General features: G+C 38.7%; 1 protein-coding gene across 1 annotated transcript in view; it reads right to left on the reverse strand.

Moving 5' to 3' along the window:
- The window catches only part of skic3 (SKI3 subunit of superkiller complex), a 115,694-nt gene that overhangs the window by 10,322 nt on the left and 82,727 nt on the right, over positions 1 to 22,645 (reverse strand). The window contains exons 30-37 of the mRNA XM_060844228.1: positions 21,208 to 21,331; positions 16,067 to 16,288; positions 12,812 to 12,884; positions 10,295 to 10,348; positions 10,035 to 10,146; positions 5,313 to 5,441; positions 1,583 to 1,707; positions 1,041 to 1,199 (exon numbers count right to left, since the gene is read on the reverse strand). Of these exons, the coding sequence (XP_060700211.1) occupies positions 1,041 to 1,199; positions 1,583 to 1,707; positions 5,313 to 5,441; positions 10,035 to 10,146; positions 10,295 to 10,348; positions 12,812 to 12,884; positions 16,067 to 16,288; positions 21,208 to 21,331 (998 nt within the window). The remainder of the gene's footprint in view (positions 1 to 1,040; positions 1,200 to 1,582; positions 1,708 to 5,312; positions 5,442 to 10,034; positions 10,147 to 10,294; positions 10,349 to 12,811; positions 12,885 to 16,066; positions 16,289 to 21,207; positions 21,332 to 22,645) is intronic.

A 22,645-nucleotide genomic window follows, 5' to 3' on the forward strand; every position in this document is an offset into this window, starting at 1 on the left:
TAAGTTGATAATAGACTTCCCCACAGTGATAATATTGTCTATTTGGTTCCAGGGTGTGCTTTGCTATTACTAGTGAGAATGCCAAATTTCTCCAGTTCTTTGTTCCCATCAACAGACAGGAGTGTTCCCTCCCAGTTGGGGAACACTTCAGTGGTCCAGGACATTCAGCCTCGGACTTTCGGTTGACCATCCTCCAAGGTGGACTTCGGGACGGGCAGCAGAGAAAAGTGGCCGAGCAGAGGCTGATAGCTAAGTTCGGTATCTATAGGGAGGGCCTCAACAGGAACTTGGGTTCATGTCACATTATAGGTGACCACCATTGCACTAAACACACACACAGACACCCACACACACCCACATGCACCCCCTCACAGACTTAAGACACTACCTACACACACACACGCACGCACGCACACATATATTTTGTGGGGTGAATTTGTACTTGCAGGGTTACATTGTACTTTGCTCAGAAACTGCATGAATTCATGTGAAACTTCGTTATTTCACTTTTTAAGATTAGAATCAAGCTAAAGATCATGGCATAGACAGAGAACAGAGGGGGCTAACACTTTCAACATATTGTCTAGCTATCACCATTGTTAACAGCTAACCCAAAATGCAACTTTTTCATAAAAAAAAGGTTTTGTGATTTACACATGAAAGAAGTGAAACTATCACAGTATTCTAACAGATGGAAGACTTAACAGACAATCAATTTTTCAATGTATAATTTCAGTTACGTTACATTGCAAATTTTTGCTATAAATTCTGTGGGTTAGGATTGAGCCCTCCACTGTCACCTGATGAAGGAGCAACACTCTAAAAACTAGTGCGCTTCCAATTAAACCTGTTGGACTATAACCTTGCGTTGTGTGATTTTTAACTTTGTCACACCCCAGTCCAACACCGGCATCTCCAAATCATAAAAATGTAAGTATTGTTAAAATTATTGACATGAAACCTAGTGCTTGGACAACCTAAATCACAAGTCAAACTTAAAAAAAAAACTACTACAAGATACAAGCACAAATAAAACTTACATGCCAAGCTGTCACCGAGGTGAAGTTTGACATCACTGCCTTTTTCAGTTCTTCTAAAACTGGATCTGGAAGTCGTTGCTGTGAAAGTAACAGCTGTTCACATTGAACCTGTCTCAGCAACAGGAACACCATGGGATGGTCTGGGTGCCTCTTCAGAACCTAAATAATAAAGGTGAGACAGAAAAGAAAGTGCTTGTGGCATAGGTGCATACAGTTCCCGAATTCTATGATACACTACAGTACTAACATTAAAATGCATCCAAGTTTTTGTTGTTACACCAAATCATAAAACAATGTCATTAGCATATTATAGAGATATTAAAAATATACTTAATATATGTTAGGACATATTAAGTTTCTAGAACTGAAACTTCATATATTTATAAGAAATTTTGTGTTTTAATAAAAAATGTATTGTATAAGAACTTTTTGGCTTCTTTGGTCTAAGATTATTAATATCGTCAATCACATTGCAGGTAATAAAATAAACTGCATAAATAAATAATTGCATAAATAAAACTGCTTTTTGATTCAGACAGTACTTTAGTGCAAAAGGCTTCAGCTTCAGAGTGCCTGCCCTCTTCTTTTAATCCAGTTGCAGCTTGTTGCAGAGACCAGTTCTCTATGGATTGAAGATAAGGAGTTGGCATGGTCTTCTCTGCTTCAACTATAGGATAACACAAATATTAAAATTATATAACTCAAGAGTACAGTACTCCCTGAAAAACAGCACAGAAGCAACCAATAACACTGATGTAACAGGCAAATGTAAGACAACTGAAAATATTATATATGTTCTGACTAGCTGGCACAGTGGGAAGAAGTCATAGATTGACCTGGATAAGTCAAATCATAAGGTTATAAAAGTATTAATAATATTTCAAGAAACTGTGTGAGGTAACAGCAGGGGTAAATAATGACATGATGGTCAAGCAAGCAATTTACTGATAAATTGGGTTGAAGACCAGACATCCATTCAGCCACCAAGTTTGCTCCATTATCCAATGAGATTACGGATGATTTGATAATCCTCAGATCCAATTTCCTACCTTTTCTTCAACCCCTTAATTCCCTTTCTGATTGAAAAGTTAGTTCTCACCCTTAAATGTACTTTATGTCAAGCTTCAACAGACTTGTGGGGCAAAGAACTGCATGGAATTCATAACTGTCAGAAGAAATTCCTTATCTTAATCCTAAATAGATGATCCATAATTCTGAGATTATGGCCTCTGGTTCTCCTACAAAAGAAAACTACTTTTTTACATCTACCCTATCAATCCCTTAAGAATCTATTAAGTTTAAGTAAGGCCATTTTGCATTCTTTTGAACTCTAATGTGTACAGACCCAACTTATTCAACCTTCTTTCACAAGACGGTCCCTCGATACCCAGGATCAACCTTGTGAAAATTTTGTGGACTGCCTCTAACACCAGTATACCTTTCCTTTGATAAGGGACCCAAAACTATTCATAGTATTGCAGCTGTAGTCTGAATAGATTTAGCAAAATCTCCCTACTTCTATACTTTATTTCCTTAGAAATGAACAGAAACATTCCATTTTTACATCCTTATTACCTGAACTTGGATGCTATTTGTGAGTTATGCACAAAACCCCCAAATTCCTCTGTGCTGTAGCTTTCTAACTAATATTCACTCTACTCTTTCTACTAAAATCTGCAAAGTCACATATCCCCACATTATATTCCATTTGGCAAGTTTTTGCCTATTTGCTAAACCTGTCTATATCCTTCTGTCATTTCTTATGGTCATCCTCATCACTTGCCTTTACACCCATTTTTGTGTCATCCAGAAACTTGGCTACAGTACATTCATTTATGTCTTCCAAATCAGAAATGTTTATAGCAAGTAAATGTGGCACTGATCTCTGCAGTATCAATACGTTGGGGTCCAAAAAGTGGTCCCCTTATCCAAATTCTGTGTAATAGTTAATTCTTTTCTATGCTAATATATCATATCCAACAATTGGGGCATTTATCTTCTTAAGTAGCCTAATGTGTATAGTACCTTATCAATTTCCCTTTTATATATGCTGCTTTGTTCCTCCTCAAAAGAATTTGCATACATTTGCTTCATGAAGACATCCTGATTCTGCTCAATAATCGTACATATTTCTAAATGCTCTACTACTATCAGATACTCTCCGGGAAACTCTGGCACTTTCCCAGTTACAGACCTGAAGTTAACTGGCTGATAGTTACCTCCTTTTTTTTTGTCTCCTTCTATTTTTATACAAAGGTGTTAGACAGACAGTTTTCCAATCTCTGAGACTTTTTCAGTATCTAAGAATTTCTACCAGTGCACCCACTATCTCTGTAGCTACATAGATTCAGAGAATTTCTACACAGTGTGGAAAGGCGGCATTTGGCCCATTCCATTGAGTCTGCCCAGACCTTGGTCCCTGTCCTATTTCCATAAACCCACATTTCCCATGGCTAATCCACCTAACCTGGAGAACTTTGGACTGTGGGAGGAAACTGGAGCACCCAGTGAAAATCCAGGCAGACAGTGGAAGAACATGCAAACTCCACACATACAAGGCTTGAATCGAACCCTTCTTTTAATATTCTAGAATGCATCCCATTAGGTCCTGGGGTTTATGGGTCTTTAGCCTCATTAGTTTCTCTAATACCTTTTTCCTAATTCCTTTCTTCCTTTTCCTCCTTAATTATTTAGTAACTTTGTAATGTTATTTGCATCTTCTACTAAGACTGATGGGAAGTATTTATTCAACTCCCTTGCCATTTCCTGATTCACCATTATTTCCCCTGCCTCACTCTCGAAGGGACCTAAGTTAACTTTTGCTTTTCTCCACCTTTTTACATATTTAAAGTATTTCTTGCTGCCTGACTTAAATTTTTCATGCAAGTTTACTGTCAAAGTTTATCTTTGTGCCCTATTTATTTTGGTCATCTTTTGTTAGTTTTCAAAATAAAGCTTTCTTAATCATCCAATACAGTCTTGGCCACATTGTATTTTATTTTCAATTTTTGCCAGCCTCAAATTCCCTGGTCAGTCATGGTTCGTTTACCTCCTTCCTAGAATTCCTTTTCTCACTGGGCGATATTTTGCTGTCAGTCATGAACAATTTCTTAAACATCTGCCAACTTTTCTCAGTTGCTTTTGCTCCTAAGTTTCTTTCCCATCCACTTCAGATAGCTTTGCCCTCATTTAAGTTTAGCATTGATGTTCCAATCTCTGCTCACACTATGGCGCAGCATTAGTGTCCCCATTGCTGGACCACGACGCCCAGATTCAAATCCCACTTGTTCCAAACATGTGTAATTACATTTCTGAACAGGTTGATTAACAAAAGTACATATGCAGCATTATGGGCCTGGGCAGTTTAGTCAGACTTCTAATCTGAGGCTCCAGACTTCAAACCCCGGCCTTGACAGTCTCTTAATGTCAGCTTGTTCTACTGACGTACATTTATCAGAAGATGTTTATTCAAATTGCAAGAACGATACTTCAAATTCCACTTGTCATTGTGCTTTTTTTTGGGGGGGGCCTCTTGTGGCACAGTGATAGTGTCCCTTTTGCTTGACTAGGAGGCCAGGTTCAAGTTCCACTTACTCTTGAGGTGTGTAATAAATTCTCTGAATAGGTTGATGAGAAAAATAAATTTATTTAAGATATGCAGCACAATATCCTATGGCCATACTAGTCTGAAAATACCAGATTTCATCGGATTATGGAAGTTAAGGCCTAGTTAGTACTTGGATAGGAGACTGCCTGGGAATACCAGATATAAGCTTTAGGATACTTGTGGCACAGTAGTAGTGTCCCTACCTCTGAACCAGAAGACCCAAATTAAAGCCTCATCTGCTCCAGAGACGTGTCTTAGCAGATCTGAACAGGTTAATTAAAAATAGCTATATAGCACTATACAGTCGCTTGTCACAAAGTGATAGTGTGCTTGCCTGTCAACCAGGAGGCCTGGGATCAGGTCCCACACACTCCAGAGGTGTACAATAACATCTGTGAACAGATGATTAGAAAATACATCCAAAAGAGTATTGATAATATACTACATCCCAGCATCTGAACTATGGAACATTAAAAAGAGCTCTTTTGGTACAGTGGTTGTCTCCCTAACTCTGGGTCAGAACGTCTGGGTACAAGTCCTACATGTTGCAGAGGTGTGGAATACCAACTCTGAACAGGTTGATAGGAAATATCTAAGAAAGAATACAAATGAATCTTTAAATGCATCCGACTAAATAAATGAAAGTTGGAAAATGAATCACTTACCTTTGGTGGTGATTGTTGTGACAAACATCTCTTCTAATGTAGTATGTTTTGGTTTTGTATTTTCTAAATGTGATAATGTATTTTCCATGTGACAGGCTGCCATTAAACTGGCCCAAACAGCAGGATCATCTGCACAAAAGTCCATATATAAACACAACTACTTAAGACATAGTAAATACAAAGCAGCAGCATGTATTATTTTTTCATGCTACATTATACATTTACAATATAGAAGAATGACTGATCAATCGTGGTTGTTTTACCAACATAGCAGGAGGACTGTTCCATAAGAATGGAGTTTAGTACAGATTTTACTTAACATTACACCGAAAGGTTGCAAAAGATAGATTTTTGAGCTTAGCAGCCAAAATGTTAAACCAAACCTTTTTTTTTGAAACAGCGGCGGACAGAAACTTCACCAGTTCAGTCTTCACTTGGTGTGTTAGATGCCATTAGCCTTATTAGCAGATATTTGGCCATTGTTATTGATATTCATATTGCGCCTTGATGGCTAAGGACACTATTTGAGCTGTGCAAACTATGAACATGAAGGCAATTACATACAGTAATGTTAGCAAGAGTCAAAGAGTGTGGTGCTGGAAAAGCACAGCTGGTCAGGCAGCATCCGGGGAGCAGGAGAGTCAATGTTTTGAGCATAAGCTCTTCATCAGAATTCTGAAGACTCTTGGACTCTGATCTCCAGTCCTCACTTTCTCCTAGAAATGTTAGCAAGCCTGGTACAGATATCTGACCATTTCTGAATTTTAAATAGATAACCATTCAGCCAAATGTTCGTACAATTTAACTAAAATGTTAATTCCGGAGTGTTGGAAGGTTTCTCTCCATGACTTCTCAGGAGTTCTCCTACAATTCCCTATTGCTTAAACTCATTAAGTATGCTTCTATCCACAACTGTACTATCACTGGCTCAGCAGCAGTGGAAGTACTGGCCCCACTGCCTGGACATTGAGATTTCTGCCACTGGTGCGAGATTTAAAGCCCAACCATGCACCAGGTCAATTGCTACAAGCCACAAATAACCCCTTTATGTTCTGTATAACAGGAGGGAAATTAGAAATAACTGCTTAAGGCGCATAGGTGGTATGTAAATAGAAGCTCACATTTACAAATGTATTGCTACTTTATATTAGCACCTGTCAGATCAATGGTCATTATAACTACAACTATCCTTAGCACGACACCACGTAAAATGTTCTTTGAGGAAATGCTACTCTTTCCCTAATGTGCTTAGTGCAGCTTAACAGCTTGTCATTGTTTAATGAGAGAAATCACATGTCAGAAAGCCTTCAAACAGTTGAAAACATTAACTTCAATTCAACAACAGAAAATATGAAGAAAACAACAAGTCTATATTTGCTTCTGTTCTATCATTCTAAAGATTAGATTAGATTACTTACAGTGTGGAAACAGGCCCTTCGGCCCAACAAGTCCACACCGATCGCCGAAGCGCAACCCACCCATACCCCTGCCCATTTACCTAACATTATGGGCAATTTAGCATGGCCAATTCACCTGACCTGCACATGTTTGGACTGTGGGAGGAAACTGGAACACCCGGAGGAAACCCATGCAGACATGGGGAGAATGTGCAAACTCCACACAGACAGACAGTCACCTGAGTCGGGATGATGTTCCTTCTACTCAATTTCCTCATTTTGCTCCTCTAAGCTATTGCCCCTCTCCCGGCTCTTCAGCATATATCACATCTCTTCTTTGCCCATTCCAATTGTGCAAAATGTATGCAAGGAATACACAGCACATTCTGTACTGAACAGCAAGGACACCTCCAGAGAAAACCAAGCATCAGAATCAAGTCTTCAAGAATGCTATCATCTGCTCTATAATGGCGCTGGTGGAGAATGGACTGCATTATATCTCGGTTCAGCCTCAGTCTGGGGACTGTGTAACAGAAGTCAGTAGACACGGTTTCAGAGGGTAGTTCTGGTCTTCTAGTAACCATCTGGACCTTGAAGCAGGAACGAGAGAGATCACAATGATATAGCCATCATGGCAACTTCCAGAACAACTGGCGCAGACTTCAAGTCTGTCTAATGATAACAGATGACATGTACATAGATGGAATGTAACCCTTTTCTCACAATGAAGTTAACCTTGTTATGAAAAGCATTCTCCACAGCAGAGTCTATGGCAGACCAGACCTGGGATTAGCCAGTTATACTTGTTAAACCTACTGCCCGGGAAGAAATCAGATGCACAAACAAATTTATCACAGCTGACATCTTGACTCCCAAGCGATAGGATAATCATCACTCTTTCAGGTTGCAAGTCTTGCTCCAGTAGATGACAGTTCTGTAATGGTATTGCGTCTCATTCATCTTGAGAGAACAGCATTGAGAATGATGGATTCTGTATGCCTTCGGTACCTACTTCGCATCATGAAGGGACTATCAGCTGCAACTTTACACAGAGACTGTTTGGCAGCATTGAGAATCTAGCTACAGCACATCAACTGTAGCAGGTCACAAAGGCAGCTCTCCACCAATCTTCTCAAGCCATCTAAGAATGGGCAAGAAATGCTGACCCAGTCAGCAATGTCCACGTTCCATGTGAAAATATTTTTCAAAATGTTACCAAAAGGTTGCTGCTGTACCTGAGCTTGCTAATATATTTGTTCCTCAATGTATCTGCATCTTCATTACACCATGGTTATCGTAACAATAATTGCTATGGTTCAATCCATTTGTCATGATGCCAATGTCCTTTGTAATGTGAGCAGTCAGTATTCACATCAAACACAGTGTAGCATAGCGCTTCGTATACTGAGATGGGGACCCCAACAAGGAGGACCATGGAATGTCTGTATATGACCTTTGACATGTTGAACCTTATTCTCATGTATGCATCAGAAGTCAGGTTTTGCAAATGCAGGAAGGAACTAAGTGCAAAAGCATTATTGAAACCTTACCTCCCCACATAACCCACAAAACACACCATTATGTACAAAAACATGTTGGCAAATATTTAACAAATTCAAAGCGAGGGGAAATCAATGTTATGCTTTTGTGCTGCCTAGTATGGATTGTCTTTGTGAATTATGGCCACCTATGATTGCTTTTGCTTCACAAAGATATTTATGATTAGTTGTATTCACCAATGACATGGTCAAGATCCTGCACTGACAACTGATTGACTTCGCCCATTACAATTCTTCGAGCCAGGTCCCACCAGGGAATCTAAAACAAAAACAGAAATTGCTGGAAAAGCTCAGTAGGTCTGGAGGCATCTGTAGACAGAAATCAGAGTTACTGTTTTGGGTTGAGTGACCTTTCCTCAGAACTCCCCACCAGAGTCTATTTAGTCTATTGAACTTGTCACACACTGCAATCAAAAGTTTTCTTATCATAATCTAGGGACATTTCCCCCAGTCCATGCTTTGTGTTATCACTGTCCTAGTCTACATGCTACAGTCAGTCTACATCTAAAGTCCCCATTGTAACCACTTTATAAATGTTCGCAGCTCTCTTCCCACTAGTCTACAAACTGTATGAAACAACTTAATTGCATCCTTTATGGCTCTAGCCAAATCGATGTTTGTCCTTGAACCCTCTGGGACATTGTCTTTCGCAAGCACTCCAATGCTCTCCTTAACCAATACCAGCACACACCTCCTTTCTTGTCTTTTTTGAACACCTCATACCCAGGTATATGCATTCAGTCCTACCGTTCCTTGAGCCAAATCTGTTTTCAGAAAGATTTTAATGAAAGGTCATTGTACTTATGAAAGGACATCAACCTGAAGCAATAATTTGAAACATTAAAGTGTTAATATGCTGCCAGATCAAATTTCCAACTTTTCAGATTTATTTTATATTTTCAGATTTTATTGCAGATTTATAGAAACTGTTTTGTTGGAGGATTTGGGGATCAGATTCACAAATCATGAAAGCAGAGGCTCAGGTGGATATGGTAATTTGAAAGAAGCTGATATATTACCAATACAAGTGACTGAAGGAGAGGAAACACTGACAAACAGATGACTGAAGTGGTCTATAGGAAACAGAACAGGTACAAGGGTTTAGGATTGCCATTTATATACAATCATCATCAACATATGCTGAATGTACTGTTTCTATTCTATACAATGCTGTGATGCTCTTGTTAGCTGATGCAATAATCTGTTGCCTCAGCTGACTCCATTCCAACACAGCTTGCTGCAGTGTGCTCGTTCATCAACAGACACAAGAAACTTTTAGACAACTGGTGTCACATTACATGTAACATATATTTAATAACAGATTTACCAAGCAGTTGATGACCAGTGCAAAAGGTTAAAATCTACTGATATCACAACCAAGGATAGGACATTGTTGGATTATCCACAACACAGAGTTTGAGATATCCTGAATTTGGCAGTAATAGTACCAATTTTGCATCATTTTTGATTTCAAGTTTGTTATGTACATACTGGATTTACAAAATTGCCTTCCAATGTTCCTCTTCACATATTTGTAGAAGCTTTTGTAGCCAGTTTCTACATTCCCTGCAACTCAACTGTTATGGTCTATTTCCCCACCTTGATGAAACTAAATGTTAATAAAAGATGAATCCAGTGTGAACCCATGAGCCCTAGTTTTGCACAGAAAACAACAGTAGTATTATTTTAAACAGATACTGGAGTTGAGTGGGGGAAGGATGGGATCATTAGATTTGTTTTACTTTGAAACAGACTGGTATTCTTACCTGGATACAGATGGACTGCCTTTTGAATAGTTTTTAATGCATTATTTTGTTCATTGGCTGCTGTACCTTTACCAGCTGCCAACTGATTTGCAGCACTGAACAAAAGTGCATTCTAGAAAAGAGGAGGAAAAAGGTAGTAATTAAAAAACATGAAGATGTTAAGATATTTGTAAAGTACAAGGCTTTTATACAAGATTTGAAATTTGTGATGCTAGTTTGAAAAACAACAACAAAAAAGTACTGGTTTTGTTTGGATTTACCTTTGTCTGATGGGAACTTAAAATCTCTGCAATATTGCCAGCAATTATTCCACCCTACAGAGAAAGGAAAATGTTTGAGAAGATCAAGCTACAGTTTCTGATCATCAGTACACTAAAAGGTAAAACAACATAACACAAAAGTGTTTAGTTGTTCAATTCAGACAGCTGTTTTGTACCAATAGTTTTACATCTTAATGAACTAGTTTGCATTTGTTCATAAAGTATGGTCATAACAACCCCTAAGACAAACTTAGTACTGGTGATGTAGGTTGGCTTCTAAAATAAGGAGCATTTCTGCCTGTGGTCATGTGGGTATTATAGTCCAGAAAGTCAACAGACCAGAGCCAAACTTAGAAACTTTTATAAGTGTTTATGTATGAAATTGCAAGTTACAAGTGTACACTTCCTAGTACAATCGTGGAAGTCTCCTACCTCTCATTAGACCTCGTCTTTCCTACCATTTCGAGAATGTTATTTCTGCCCTCTGGTGTGAAGATAGAATCAAAGTGTGAGTTCAATTATCTGCTATTTCTTTGTTTCCATAATAATTTTTCTTCGTTCCGGATTATCAAATCATAGAATCTAAAATCCCGACAGTGCAGAAAGAGGTCATTTGGCCCATTATGACTGCACCGACTCTCCGAAAAGCATCCCAACTAAACCCAGCACTGCACCTAATCTCCATAACCTTAATTTTCCCATGGCTAATCCGCTTCACCTGTATATCCATAGACACCACAGGGAAATTTAGCATGGCTAATCCATTTAGCCTGCACATCTTTGGACTGTGGGAAGGCTGGAATTGAACCGGGTCCCTGGAGCTATAACTTAACCAGGGCCACCGTGCTACCCATTTGGCGATAAAGGACCTACATTTGTTTTCATTCATTTCATTTTTCTTCTTCACATACTGATAGAAGCTTTTACAGTCAGTTTCTACATTCTCTGCAACTTTACTGTCATGGTCTATTTCCCCACCTTGATGAAACTTTGTCCTCTTTTGCTACAATGCTCACTAACCCAATCCTCCACAATACTACTGTTAGCTTGTTTGTCCAATCTATATGTAAATTAAAATTACCAATGATTACAGTTATACCCTAATGTGTGCACTTGATTTCTACATCTCCACTACTTCAGGCCTTCAGATCATCCCCAATATTTTCTGTGCCATCTGGCCCTCACCTGTACAGATTACACATGATTTTCTACACCAATATTTAAATCTTCGCTAGTATAGACATTTGACCTTTAATAACAATGCTAACCCATCTCTTTTCCCTTTTTGTCTGTCTGACAGAAGGTCCAGGTTAAAGACCTTTTTTGCCCTGGAAATGCATAAGATGCTTGACCAAGTTGATTTAAAAATACTTTTTATACCTCAAACTAACAACCAAAGTTCTAGTCTGTGGGTATTTGTAGGAGTACAAGAAAACCTACAGTTCATGCCCATTACCTGCATAAAATTGGGCGTCATTACCTGGGTTGTGGACTGTACTTCTTCACTGACCATGTAGGCTTTATTATGATTAGCTGACATGCCAAGAAATGATAAACTTATTAGAATTTTCCAGTGATGACCAGATTAACATGGTTACTGTGGGATACTTCTGTGTTTGTGAACAGCATGATGCATATGTTGTTTTTTTTTCCAAAATAAGTCACCACTCATAAGAAGTGGGCAAGCATATTGCCCATCCCTAGTTGCTCCTGAGAAGGTGATGTGAACTGGCATCTAGAATTGCTGCAGACCATATACTGTAGGCAGACCTATAATGCCACTGGAGAGGGAATTCCAGGATTTTGACCCAATAACACAGAGGGAATGGCAATATATTTCCAAGTCAGGATGGTGAGTGGTTTGGAATGGAACTTGTTGGTTAGGAAACTTCAGTTACATTTACAACTATGAATGTTGTAGGGAAATACTCAAGGCAACAAATGTACATATGGTACTGTAATATTCGTTTCGTGTATCTATTATTTCACTACTATAACAGCAAACATTGCAGGTCATATCAGAATAATCAAAACTCTGAATAAGTAGACAAAACGTTGCAGTTTCCAACACTTACAATCTAGGGATCTACCAACAATCTTTATTGCAGAGTGCTGTTAAGACTGGGTTGCTAAATAATTTCAAGGTCGAAAGACAGATTTTTAAACAATAAGAAATCAAGAGTTATGAGGACACAGGAAACAGAATTAAGGATTATCAAATTGCCTATTTCTATGATTTATGAATTTATGGCCTCCCTCACAAAAGCAAAAATCCTTAACGTTGTTCCTGTCCATTCAAACCATATTCTTTCACACTGCCTTACCAGTTTGTTACCATCACCTGGCAGAAACAATGCTAAAGTTCCTTGTGACTCCCAAATAATTTACCTGAAACATTACATTTTTCTCACCATAAACAGCTGAGATACATATAAAACCATAAGAAACTCTCTTGTAAGAAAATATTGCAGAAAAAAAATCCTCTGGCAATAGAATTTTAAGCAAAAAAAAACCTACTTCTGCCATCTGGGGAGTATGTTGTGGAACAAGTCTGGATAATAATGTCCAAAGGGCAGGATCAGCTGGATTGCTGAAAAGTAAAGTTTAAACAGATATATTATTTATAGTTTTTGAACTTAAATATAATATGCTTTCCGTGAAGAATGCAGATGTTATGACACGAAAATCTACAATATTTATAAATACATATTCTTTAAAAGGAGTGAATCCATACAATTTAAAATTAAGACTACTTATCAGAGCATGAAGTGGGTAAAATAAAACTCATACGTAGATCATAGAAGATATATTACACGAATGTACCACCAACAATAATTGCTAAAGAAAATATTCATCATAAGTTTAGCTAAGCACAGGCCAGATTTAATGCAGTGCAAAATCAGTTGCATGGAAGTGCAGCAGAGAGTGTTCCTGATTGTTTTCTGCCCAGTGCTTGGGGAAACTGTGGGAAAGCCACGTTGGTTCAAATTGCCAGGATCGAATCTTTCCTCAGATTTAGGATGATGGTGGCAGAAATCCTACCTGTTCAGAGAGCTGCTGGTCAAGCAGAGACCATTCATTGGAGATGAAGTGCCATAGCAGTAGTGCTGGTGCCACTTGTGTTCCAGGTCCTTCTCCAGGGGTCACCACTGGGTACTTAGACACAGGTGTACAACTGCAAGGTCAGAGGCAAGGTTGGGGATTGATTTTCAGCAGCAGTGCCTCCATCCCTATACAAGGACCTCAAATGGGCGCAAAGTGCTTGACAATGTTACCTCACCACACAAAACACACTCTAAATTAGTGCTGACAAATTTGATTATAGTTTACTGGAGGCCTTCAGGTGACATGGAAAAATTGTGTATTAATCCCCGGAGCCATCACTAAATCACAGCAGGATCAGATTAATTGGTGTTAATTGTCTCTTTAATAAATCTGATGAACATATGCCATGGGTAGTAGAGTTTCCTGTATGATGCCCTTTCCACGTTTGACATAACTGTAGGGATTTATCCATTACTGAAAACAGATATATTGCCTCTCCCACAATTAAATGGGTTCAACTGCCATGCTTTCTGGTGCAGCAGGCTGGATTAAATTCCACTCAATGCTAAAGGTAACAACTGTCAGCAGAAAGATCTCATTTGTTCCTACCTTTTCCCAACCATTCCAAAATGCTGGATATAAAGGTTGCATCGATGGCAAACAGTCCTTTCAACTTATTAGCACTACTACTACTCCTACTACTACAGCCAGTGAACAGACAGTCAGATGCTGGCAGGGCTTCATCACTTTCCTGAAGACCCCATTTCATTTTCTTGTAATTTCACATGTCTCCCCCATTTCAGCTTTGGGAAAGGATGGTTTGTGAATAATCATAATCATAAATTGATCAAACAAAATTGCATGTAGTCACTGCACTTAAGCTTCAGTAGACCTTTGCATTCATTTCTAGCCATTTTCAATTGTTTTGTAGTACAGGTATTTAGGCTGCTAAGTCTATACAGGTGGTTTTCTGTAATGTACAATTTCACTCAAGTTCTTGCTATGTCCCTAAATTTGGTCTTGACTCATAAATCACCTGTTCATTATACAAACGTCCTTTCAATTTTCTTTGGCAAAACATTTACTGAGTGATTATTAATCAGTTTGGAAAAAGAACTTTACTTCATCAAATGTCTTCAGTGTTTAAAAATTGCATAATACCATGGCCTGCAGAGTGATAATTAAATTCTTTTAATAATAAACTAAATACATTAGCAATATATACTTGTATTTAAAGTAGCATAATGTAACAGAGGTCAAAACTCATTCAAACTTGCATTATGATGGTTAGCCTCATTGGACATTTACCACAGATTGATTTATATCTTTTATACATTTTCTAAAATCATTCATTACAAATACTTTAGCTTTTTATTAATGCTACTTAAGATGAATGTCAAATGAAAATATAATTCTGAACGGTAAGGAAAAATCATTGCAATTCAAACCAAGTGTTTAAATGTCAAGCTGCAAGAAAAATTTTAGAGTAGTTCTGAACATTAATTGAATTCCAACTAAATTCCAACCATTTAATTAGACTGCATCACAACGGTCGACATTTAAAGTTTCAAAAATTGAGTTAAAAGTGATCTTGAAGCTTTGAAGACAGGATCTACTGTGGTATCCTTGGAAATAATCAACACTGTAAATTTCTTCTTCAGCTTAAGTTGCATCAGTATCACAGACTAATACCTGTATTGGTGGAGTAGTGGACAGTTTGGAAGAACGTTACAGGTTGCAAGGGGACTTGGATAAACTGCAGAATTGGGTTGAGAGGTGACAAATGGAGTTCAATGCAGCTAAAATGTGAGATGATGCACTTTTGGAAAAAAAACAGGAAGACAGAGTACTGGGTCAATGGAAAGGTTCTTGGTAGTGTGGATGTGCAGAAGGATCTTGGAGTCCATGTATATAAATCCCTGAAAGTTGCCACCCGGATTCATAGTGCTGTTAAGGCGGCACATGGTGCGAGGTTTCATTGGCAGAGGGATTGAGCTCTGGAGCCGCAATATCATGCTGCAACTATACAAAACGCTAGTGTGGCCACACTTGGAACATTGTGAACAGTTCTGGTCGCCATATTTTGGGAAGGATGTGGAAGCATTGGAAAAGGTGCAGAGGAGATTTACAAGGATGTTACCTGGTCTGGAGGGAAGGTCTTATGAGGAAAGGCTGAGAGACTTGGGTGTTCTCATTGGAAAGGGGGCGGTGAAGGGGCAATTTGATAGAGACACACAAAATGATCAGAGGATTAGATAGGGTAGATAGTGAAAATCTTTTTCCTAGGATGATGATGTTAGCTTGTATGAGAGTGCATAAGTACAAATTGAGGGATGACAGATTTAAGATGTCAGAGGCAGGTTTTTTTACTCAGACTGGTAAGGGCATGGAATGCCCTACCTGCCAATGTAGTTAACTCAGCCGCACTAGGGAGATTTAAACAATCCTTGGATAAGCATATGGATGACGATGGGATATATAGGGGGATGAGCTGAGAATTGTTCACAGGTCGACGCAACATCGAGGGCCAAAGGGCCTGTTTTGCGCTGTGTTCTTCTATGTTCTATTTTGCCAAGATCCAATAATACAGCTATTATTCTGTTATTAAGGTATAAATCATAGAGAATTAGAGTACAGCATACACTCATTTTAAATTCTCTTCATAGTGCAAAGAGTACAAATTCTCATTAATATATTAGAGTATGGACTTACATCAACTTTTCTTACCTGTGGACAGCTTTAGCTGCTTGTCTCTGCACAGCTAAATTGTTTGCTTGCAAAGAAAACATCCCTGAAGAAAGAAGGCTGGTTTCATAGGTTGAGTTGATTTTATCTGAATGTTTGAACAGTTCATTAAGTGCTGCTGTAGTGAGGGTGGTATCCTTCTTCGACAGACCCAGAGCACATAAAGCCTGCAGACTTTCTACACTGGGATCCTTCAGCATGGAACTTTTAAACAAATTATACAAAAAGTAGAATTAACAGAATAAAATTAACTTTGATATTCAATGATATAAGCATTCAAGATTGGCAACCTTTCAATATATTATATATTCACAATTATTAAATAAATTAAAACAGAAAATAAAGAAGATGATTTATTTTGTACCTTCTCTGTCAAACTTTATATACAACGAATCATTTCAACTGCTGCCAACATAATTCAGTAAATCTTACAGTATTTTCTAACCAAAATACAGGTTTAAAAACTGCAATTAGATGGATGACCAATTAATCCATTTTTGCTAGGGTTGGGAGAGGTGAAGGGTAATTACTTAGCCTGACAGAATATGGGCAGTAGTGCTCTTACTGCAACTGGTCACCTTTGAAGTTTAAAATCTGTGCACCTTGCTAAGTTGGGGGAATATAATTAATACTGAGGAAGACTGCAACATAAAAAAAGAATACATTAATAAGATTGCAAAATTGATAATTGACCAATTAATTTAAAAACTAAACTGTTGCATTCTGGCAGGAAGAATAATCTTGGTTGCTAATTTGCATTCCTCCTTTTCAAAAACCTGGGATCTGTATTTGTGCCTCAGGTGTTTTCCATATTTATTAGCAATTTAATTGATGGGATAGAAAGGAAAGCCATGTATCTAGATTTGCTGAAGGTAGGCAGTATTCTAAGTAGTGTAAATGGAAGCATAAGGTTACAAAAAGCCATTCATAGGTGAATTAAGAAGACTGTGACAAAGAGATTTAAATCCAGATGAATGTGAAATCATTCATTTAGGACCTGAATAGGATAGAAACAGAGTGCACTTCCAAAACAGTGAATAGCTAGAAGGTGAAGCAATCCATGCAAATACATTAAAATATCATGAACAGGAGCGGCATAAACAAAAAAATCAAAAAGACTAATGGAATGACAATCTTTACATCTGACATTATAAAATGCAAGAGGCTTGAAGTTAAGCTACAGCTATATAAAGTCCAAGCTTCGATTACAACTGGTATACTGTGAACAGATCTGGGCATCACACCTAAGGTTGGTCTTGGGAGGAGTGCATCTTGGATTTAGATACTTTAAAAAAAAGACGTTTACTTTTGAGCACATTAGCCATGGTCTCATTGGAAGCTAAGGGAGAGATTATATGGAACAGAATTTAAAAGTAACGTCAAATCTAATGGGAAGAGGCTAAAGATTGCTCTTCCTTGCTGGCTGATAATTGTTTCCACTAGAAAGTTTTTCTGCAATTAACTCATGGAATTTGGGTGTCTCTGGCTAGGCTAGCATTTATTGCCCATTCCTCAGAGGGCAGTCAAGAATCCACCACATTGCTTTGGGTCAGGAGACACATGGGTCTGACCAGATAAGGATGTCAGATTTCCTTCCATAAACGGCATTAGTGAACCAGATGGGTTTTTCCAACAATCCTCCAAGACTTTATGGTCATCATCATTAGACCCTTAAATCCAGATTCTTTATTGTGGAATTTGAATTCAATCTGTCATGGCAGGATTTGAACTCAGGTCCCCACGACATTAGCTGAGTTTCTGGATTGATAGTCTATTACAGGTCCATTTTCTTCCTGAGGCTTATTCAGCAAGTTCCTAGTAAACAGTGGTCCATGCTGTAAAATTGAATCCAGCGGCTGTTGTGGAAATCTAACCTGTCCTAAACAATTAATAATTATCAATCCCATTGAAGGCACACATCATCTAATGAGTTTTTTAAAAAAGTTACAAAACATCAGGTTATAGCCCAACAGGTTCATTTGGAAGCACTAGCTTTCAGAGTATGCTCCCCAATTACCTAATGAAGCAGCAGCACTCTGAAAGCTAGTGCTTCCAAATAAACCTGTTGAACTATAACCTGGTGTTGTGCAATTTTTAACTTTGTACACCCCAGTCCAACACTGGCACCTCCAAATCATCATCTAATGAAACGTCGCAGTTGTGTCATAGAATGCTTTCAGATGTTGAGATTTTACACTTCCCCATCACCTATCATCACAGTTTAAATGGCTTAAAAAGCCTTAAATCTCTATTTCTCTTTAATTCTGATGAAAAGTCATTGCCCTAAAACGTCAACATTTTCTCTCTTCATGGATACTGCCTGAAAGGAGCTATTCCAGCTTATTTGGTTTGTACTTCGGATATTCACCCTATTTTGTCCTTGTTTGAATTCACATTATAAAAGAGATTGTGAAGCTCATTGCGAAACAAAGCTTGGTGTGTTCCAGGACAAATGATGGAGTCAGGAAAGTCACTTTGCTATGATTTCATTAGTTTTACCTTGTGTTTCCTAATAACTGAACTTGTTTTAGTTCTCTACCCTAGTTTTTTTTGAAAAAACAAAAATAAAACAGGTTATTAAGCTTATGTTGCCTGAACAGTTAAGAATGTATCTTTAACTATAATGTATGTATTTGTTCACTCACATTTAGATATGATGCAGAGCTGGGCTGAGGGGTGGCAGATGGAATTCAACCCAGTCAAGTGTGAGGTTGTCCATTTTGGAAGGACAAATGAGAATGCGGAATATAGGATTAATGGTAGGGTTCTTAGTAAGGTGGAGGAGCAGAGGGATCTTTGGGTCTATGTTCATAGCTCTTTGAAAGTTGCCACTCAGGTGGATAGAGCTTGTAAGAAGGCCTATGGTGTATTAGTGTTCATTAGCAGAGGGATTGAATTCAAGAGTCGTGAGGTGATACAGCAGCTGTACAGGACCTTGGTAAGGCCACATTTGGAGTACTGTGTGCAGTTCTGGTCGCCTCACTTTAGGAAAGATGTGGAAGCTTTGGAGAGGGTGCAGAGGAGATTTACCAGGATGTTGCCTGGAATGGAGAATAGGTCATAAGAGGATAGGTTGAGTGTGCTAGGCCTTTTCTCATTGAAACGGCGAATGAGGAGGGGTGACTTGATAGAGGTTTATAGGATGATCAGGGGAATAGGTAGAGTAGACAGCCAGAGACGTTTTCTCCGGGTACGATAGAGTGTTACAAGGGAACATAAATTTAAGGTGAAGGGTAGAAGGTATTGGGGGGGGGGCGGTGATGCCTGGGGTAGGTTCTTTACCCAGAGAGAGTGGTGGGAGCATGGAATACGCTGCCTGTGGGAGTGGTAGAGTCAGAATCATTGGTGACCTTTAAGCGGCAATTGGATAGGTACATGGATAGGTGCTTAAGCTAGGACAAATGTTCGGCACAACATCGTGGGCCGAAGGGCCTGTTCTATGCCGTATTGTCCCAAGTTCTATATATACCATTTGTTCCATCCTCTGTTGAAGCACATAATAGAGTAATTGTTACTTAAATAAAAAAATTGAAATTGAACCTGCTCTGCCATCCATTTTAATCAAGGATGATTTTCTACTTCATCTCCACCACTATGTCAGAAGTGGGTTGTGAACTCAGTCCCTCTGGCTCAGAGGTAGAGCACTAATACTGCACCATGAGAGCCCTTAACTGCCCAGAGTAGTGTCATAGGACCAGCCACCTTCACTGAACATCATCAGTTTTGACCTAATAATGAAGGGAAGGTTTTCTTTATGAAGCAGCTGATCACCTGCACAATGTTCAACAATAGTTGCAACTCTCAGAGTCTGAAACAATTCATTTCGAAATGCCACAAACCTAGAAAATGCCTAGTTTGGGGTGACAATTGGCAAGTAACATTAGCATCTCTAACAAGAGAGAATTCAACATTGTCTCTTGACATTCAATGGCATTACCATCGATAAAGCACTAGTCAGGAGTGTGATGGAACACAATCCCCTTGCCAGGATGTTTTCAGTTCCAACCACATAAGATGCTTGACATCTTGCAGGACAAAGCAGCCTACTTGATTGGTATCACAAATATTCGTTTACTCCATCACTGAAACAGTAACAACAGTGTACCATCTAATTGACCAGGGCTCCTTCAACATCTTCCAGACAAATGACCACAACCATCTGGGAGGATAAGTGCAGTAGATAATTGGGAAGACCACCTCCTGCAAATTCCCTTCTAAGCCACACACTTTCCTGACATGGAACTGTATCAGCGCCCTTCACTATTACTGTGTGACATTGTGGAACATCATTCATCTTGGAAGTTCTTTCTCAATGGCACTGTGGGTGTACCAGCACCTATGGATTGCAGAGATTCAGGGAACCACTCAACAATTAGGGATGGGTAATAAGTGTTGGTGTAGCCAATGACACCCACATTGATGAATGAACAAAAATAAACTGAGTGATCACTACTCCTGCATTGAACACAGTCCCACAGCATTCATAATAAACAACATCATTAGTGGCATACTTTGATTGTAGTATGGATGATCTCAGGAAGCTCACAAGATGACCAAAATTCATGATGAGACTAATTAATAAGCAGGGCAATAAATGCAACCTTGCTAAGATCTCTTTTCTGAACAATGTCCAGATCCTATTTCAAAACCATTTACATTTGTTCTCTCTCCCTCATGTTCTAAAGTGTAGAAAGCTCAGAAAAATCAACAGACTTCAGCAAAATGCTGCAGGAAAGCCCAACCTTCACCTGGAACATGGTAAATTCTGAAAAGGCACTGAAATTGGGTGTTTTTTAAAAATTCAGTCAAGAATTTTAAAGTTTGCCTCACTACTGGTGTTCAGGTAGCACAAAGAATTACTTCATTTGGTAGACTTCACTTTTTCTTTGTGCGCGCAGGAATCATAGCTTTTTTTAATGTAGTGGGTAAATATTCATCTAATAGCTCATGCTATCTGAAAATGTAATTTGTTTTACAGACAATCTTTGTACGTTAGATTCAAATTACTTCAAAGGTCTTTTAATTACCAAAGTCTATAAATTACAAAGAACAAAACTAGATACATACAAGTAACTAAAAATTGGAATGGCTAGTAACAAATAATATTTTTTGCAGATACTTACCATTTGAAGAGTAAAGTCTTGGCATTATCTATCCTACCCTCTTTGAAAGCAATCATTGCAAGTGCAATCATTATGTGTGCCTTCTCGTTCTCCGTACGGGCAATAGTTAAAGCCTTTTCATAAGCTGTAAAAATACAAAATAGTCAAAAATACCCTACAAAACTTTAACTGATCAGCTTGTTATTAAAGAAAAAAAAGGAACTCCAGTATAATAGAAATAATTATGACTACCTAGTTAATAAATTTTAGAATACTAATTGGATGATAAAATGCAAGAATTCACTCGTCAAAACTAAATCGCATTCTTCAAGGTGGCATTTTATAGTACTTTCCTGTGCAAGGTTGCTGAAATCAGATTCAGACAGGAATTACACTGAAACACAATAGTGATTGTTATTAATCTTTTGACAGCTTTCTCTTTTCCACTTCAAGAAAGGCTCTAATTTTGTGGCGGCAGTAGTGCTAATGAGAAGATTCGTAGCTCGGGTGCTCGTTGTTGTGGTTCTGTTCGCCGAGCTGGGAATTTGTGTTGGAGACGTTTCGTCCCCTGTCTAGGTGACATCCTCAGTGCTTGGGAGCGCTTCTGTGATTTTTCCTCACGCATTTGTAGTGGTTTGAATCTGCCGCATCCGGTTGTCAGTTCCAGCTGTCCGTTGCAGCGGCCGATATATTGGGTCCAGATCGATGTGCTTATTGATTGAATCAGTGGATGAGTGCCATGCCTCTAGGAATTCCCTGGCTGTTCTCGGTTTGGCTTGTCCTATAATAGTAGTGTTGTCCCAGTCGAATTCATGTTGCTTGTCATCTGCGTGTCACCAACTAGCCACGAAACGACACGACCAGCTTTCCTGAGTAGCCACACAAGCAGATGACAAGCAACATGAATTCAACTGGGACAACACTAGTATTACAGGACAAGCCAAACAGAGAACAGCCAGGGAATTCCTAGAGGCATGCCACTCATCCACAGATTCAATCAATAAGCACAATGATCTGGACCCAATATACCGGCCGCTGCAACGGACAGCTGGAACTGACAACCAGAAGCGGCAGATATAAAGGGCTACAAATGCCAGAGGAAAGATCACAGAAGCGCTTCAAAGGAGGCTCCCAAGCACTGAGGATGTCACCTAGACAGGGGACGAAACGTCGGCAACACAAATTCCCAGCTTGGCGAACAGAACCACAACAGTACTGCTAATGCTTCTTCTGAAGCATATGATATCGAAATGTGTAGTTAAACATGGAAATTGAGAAATTGCATGTCTCTGATTTTACATTTCTCCCAAGGGTGCAGTGGTAAATATAATCACTGCTGAAAAATTTTATTTGTAAATGTCAAATGTCTCCACATATTTAAAAGGCAGAGACTTTTTTAAATTTATGGTATCTCAATTTCTACCTTAATTCCATATGTTGTAGTCATTTATTTTGATCT

This window comes from Hemiscyllium ocellatum, chromosome 2 (assembly GCF_020745735.1).
Source record: "Hemiscyllium ocellatum isolate sHemOce1 chromosome 2, sHemOce1.pat.X.cur, whole genome shotgun sequence".
NCBI classification, from domain to species: Eukaryota; Metazoa; Chordata; class Chondrichthyes; order Orectolobiformes; family Hemiscylliidae; genus Hemiscyllium; species Hemiscyllium ocellatum.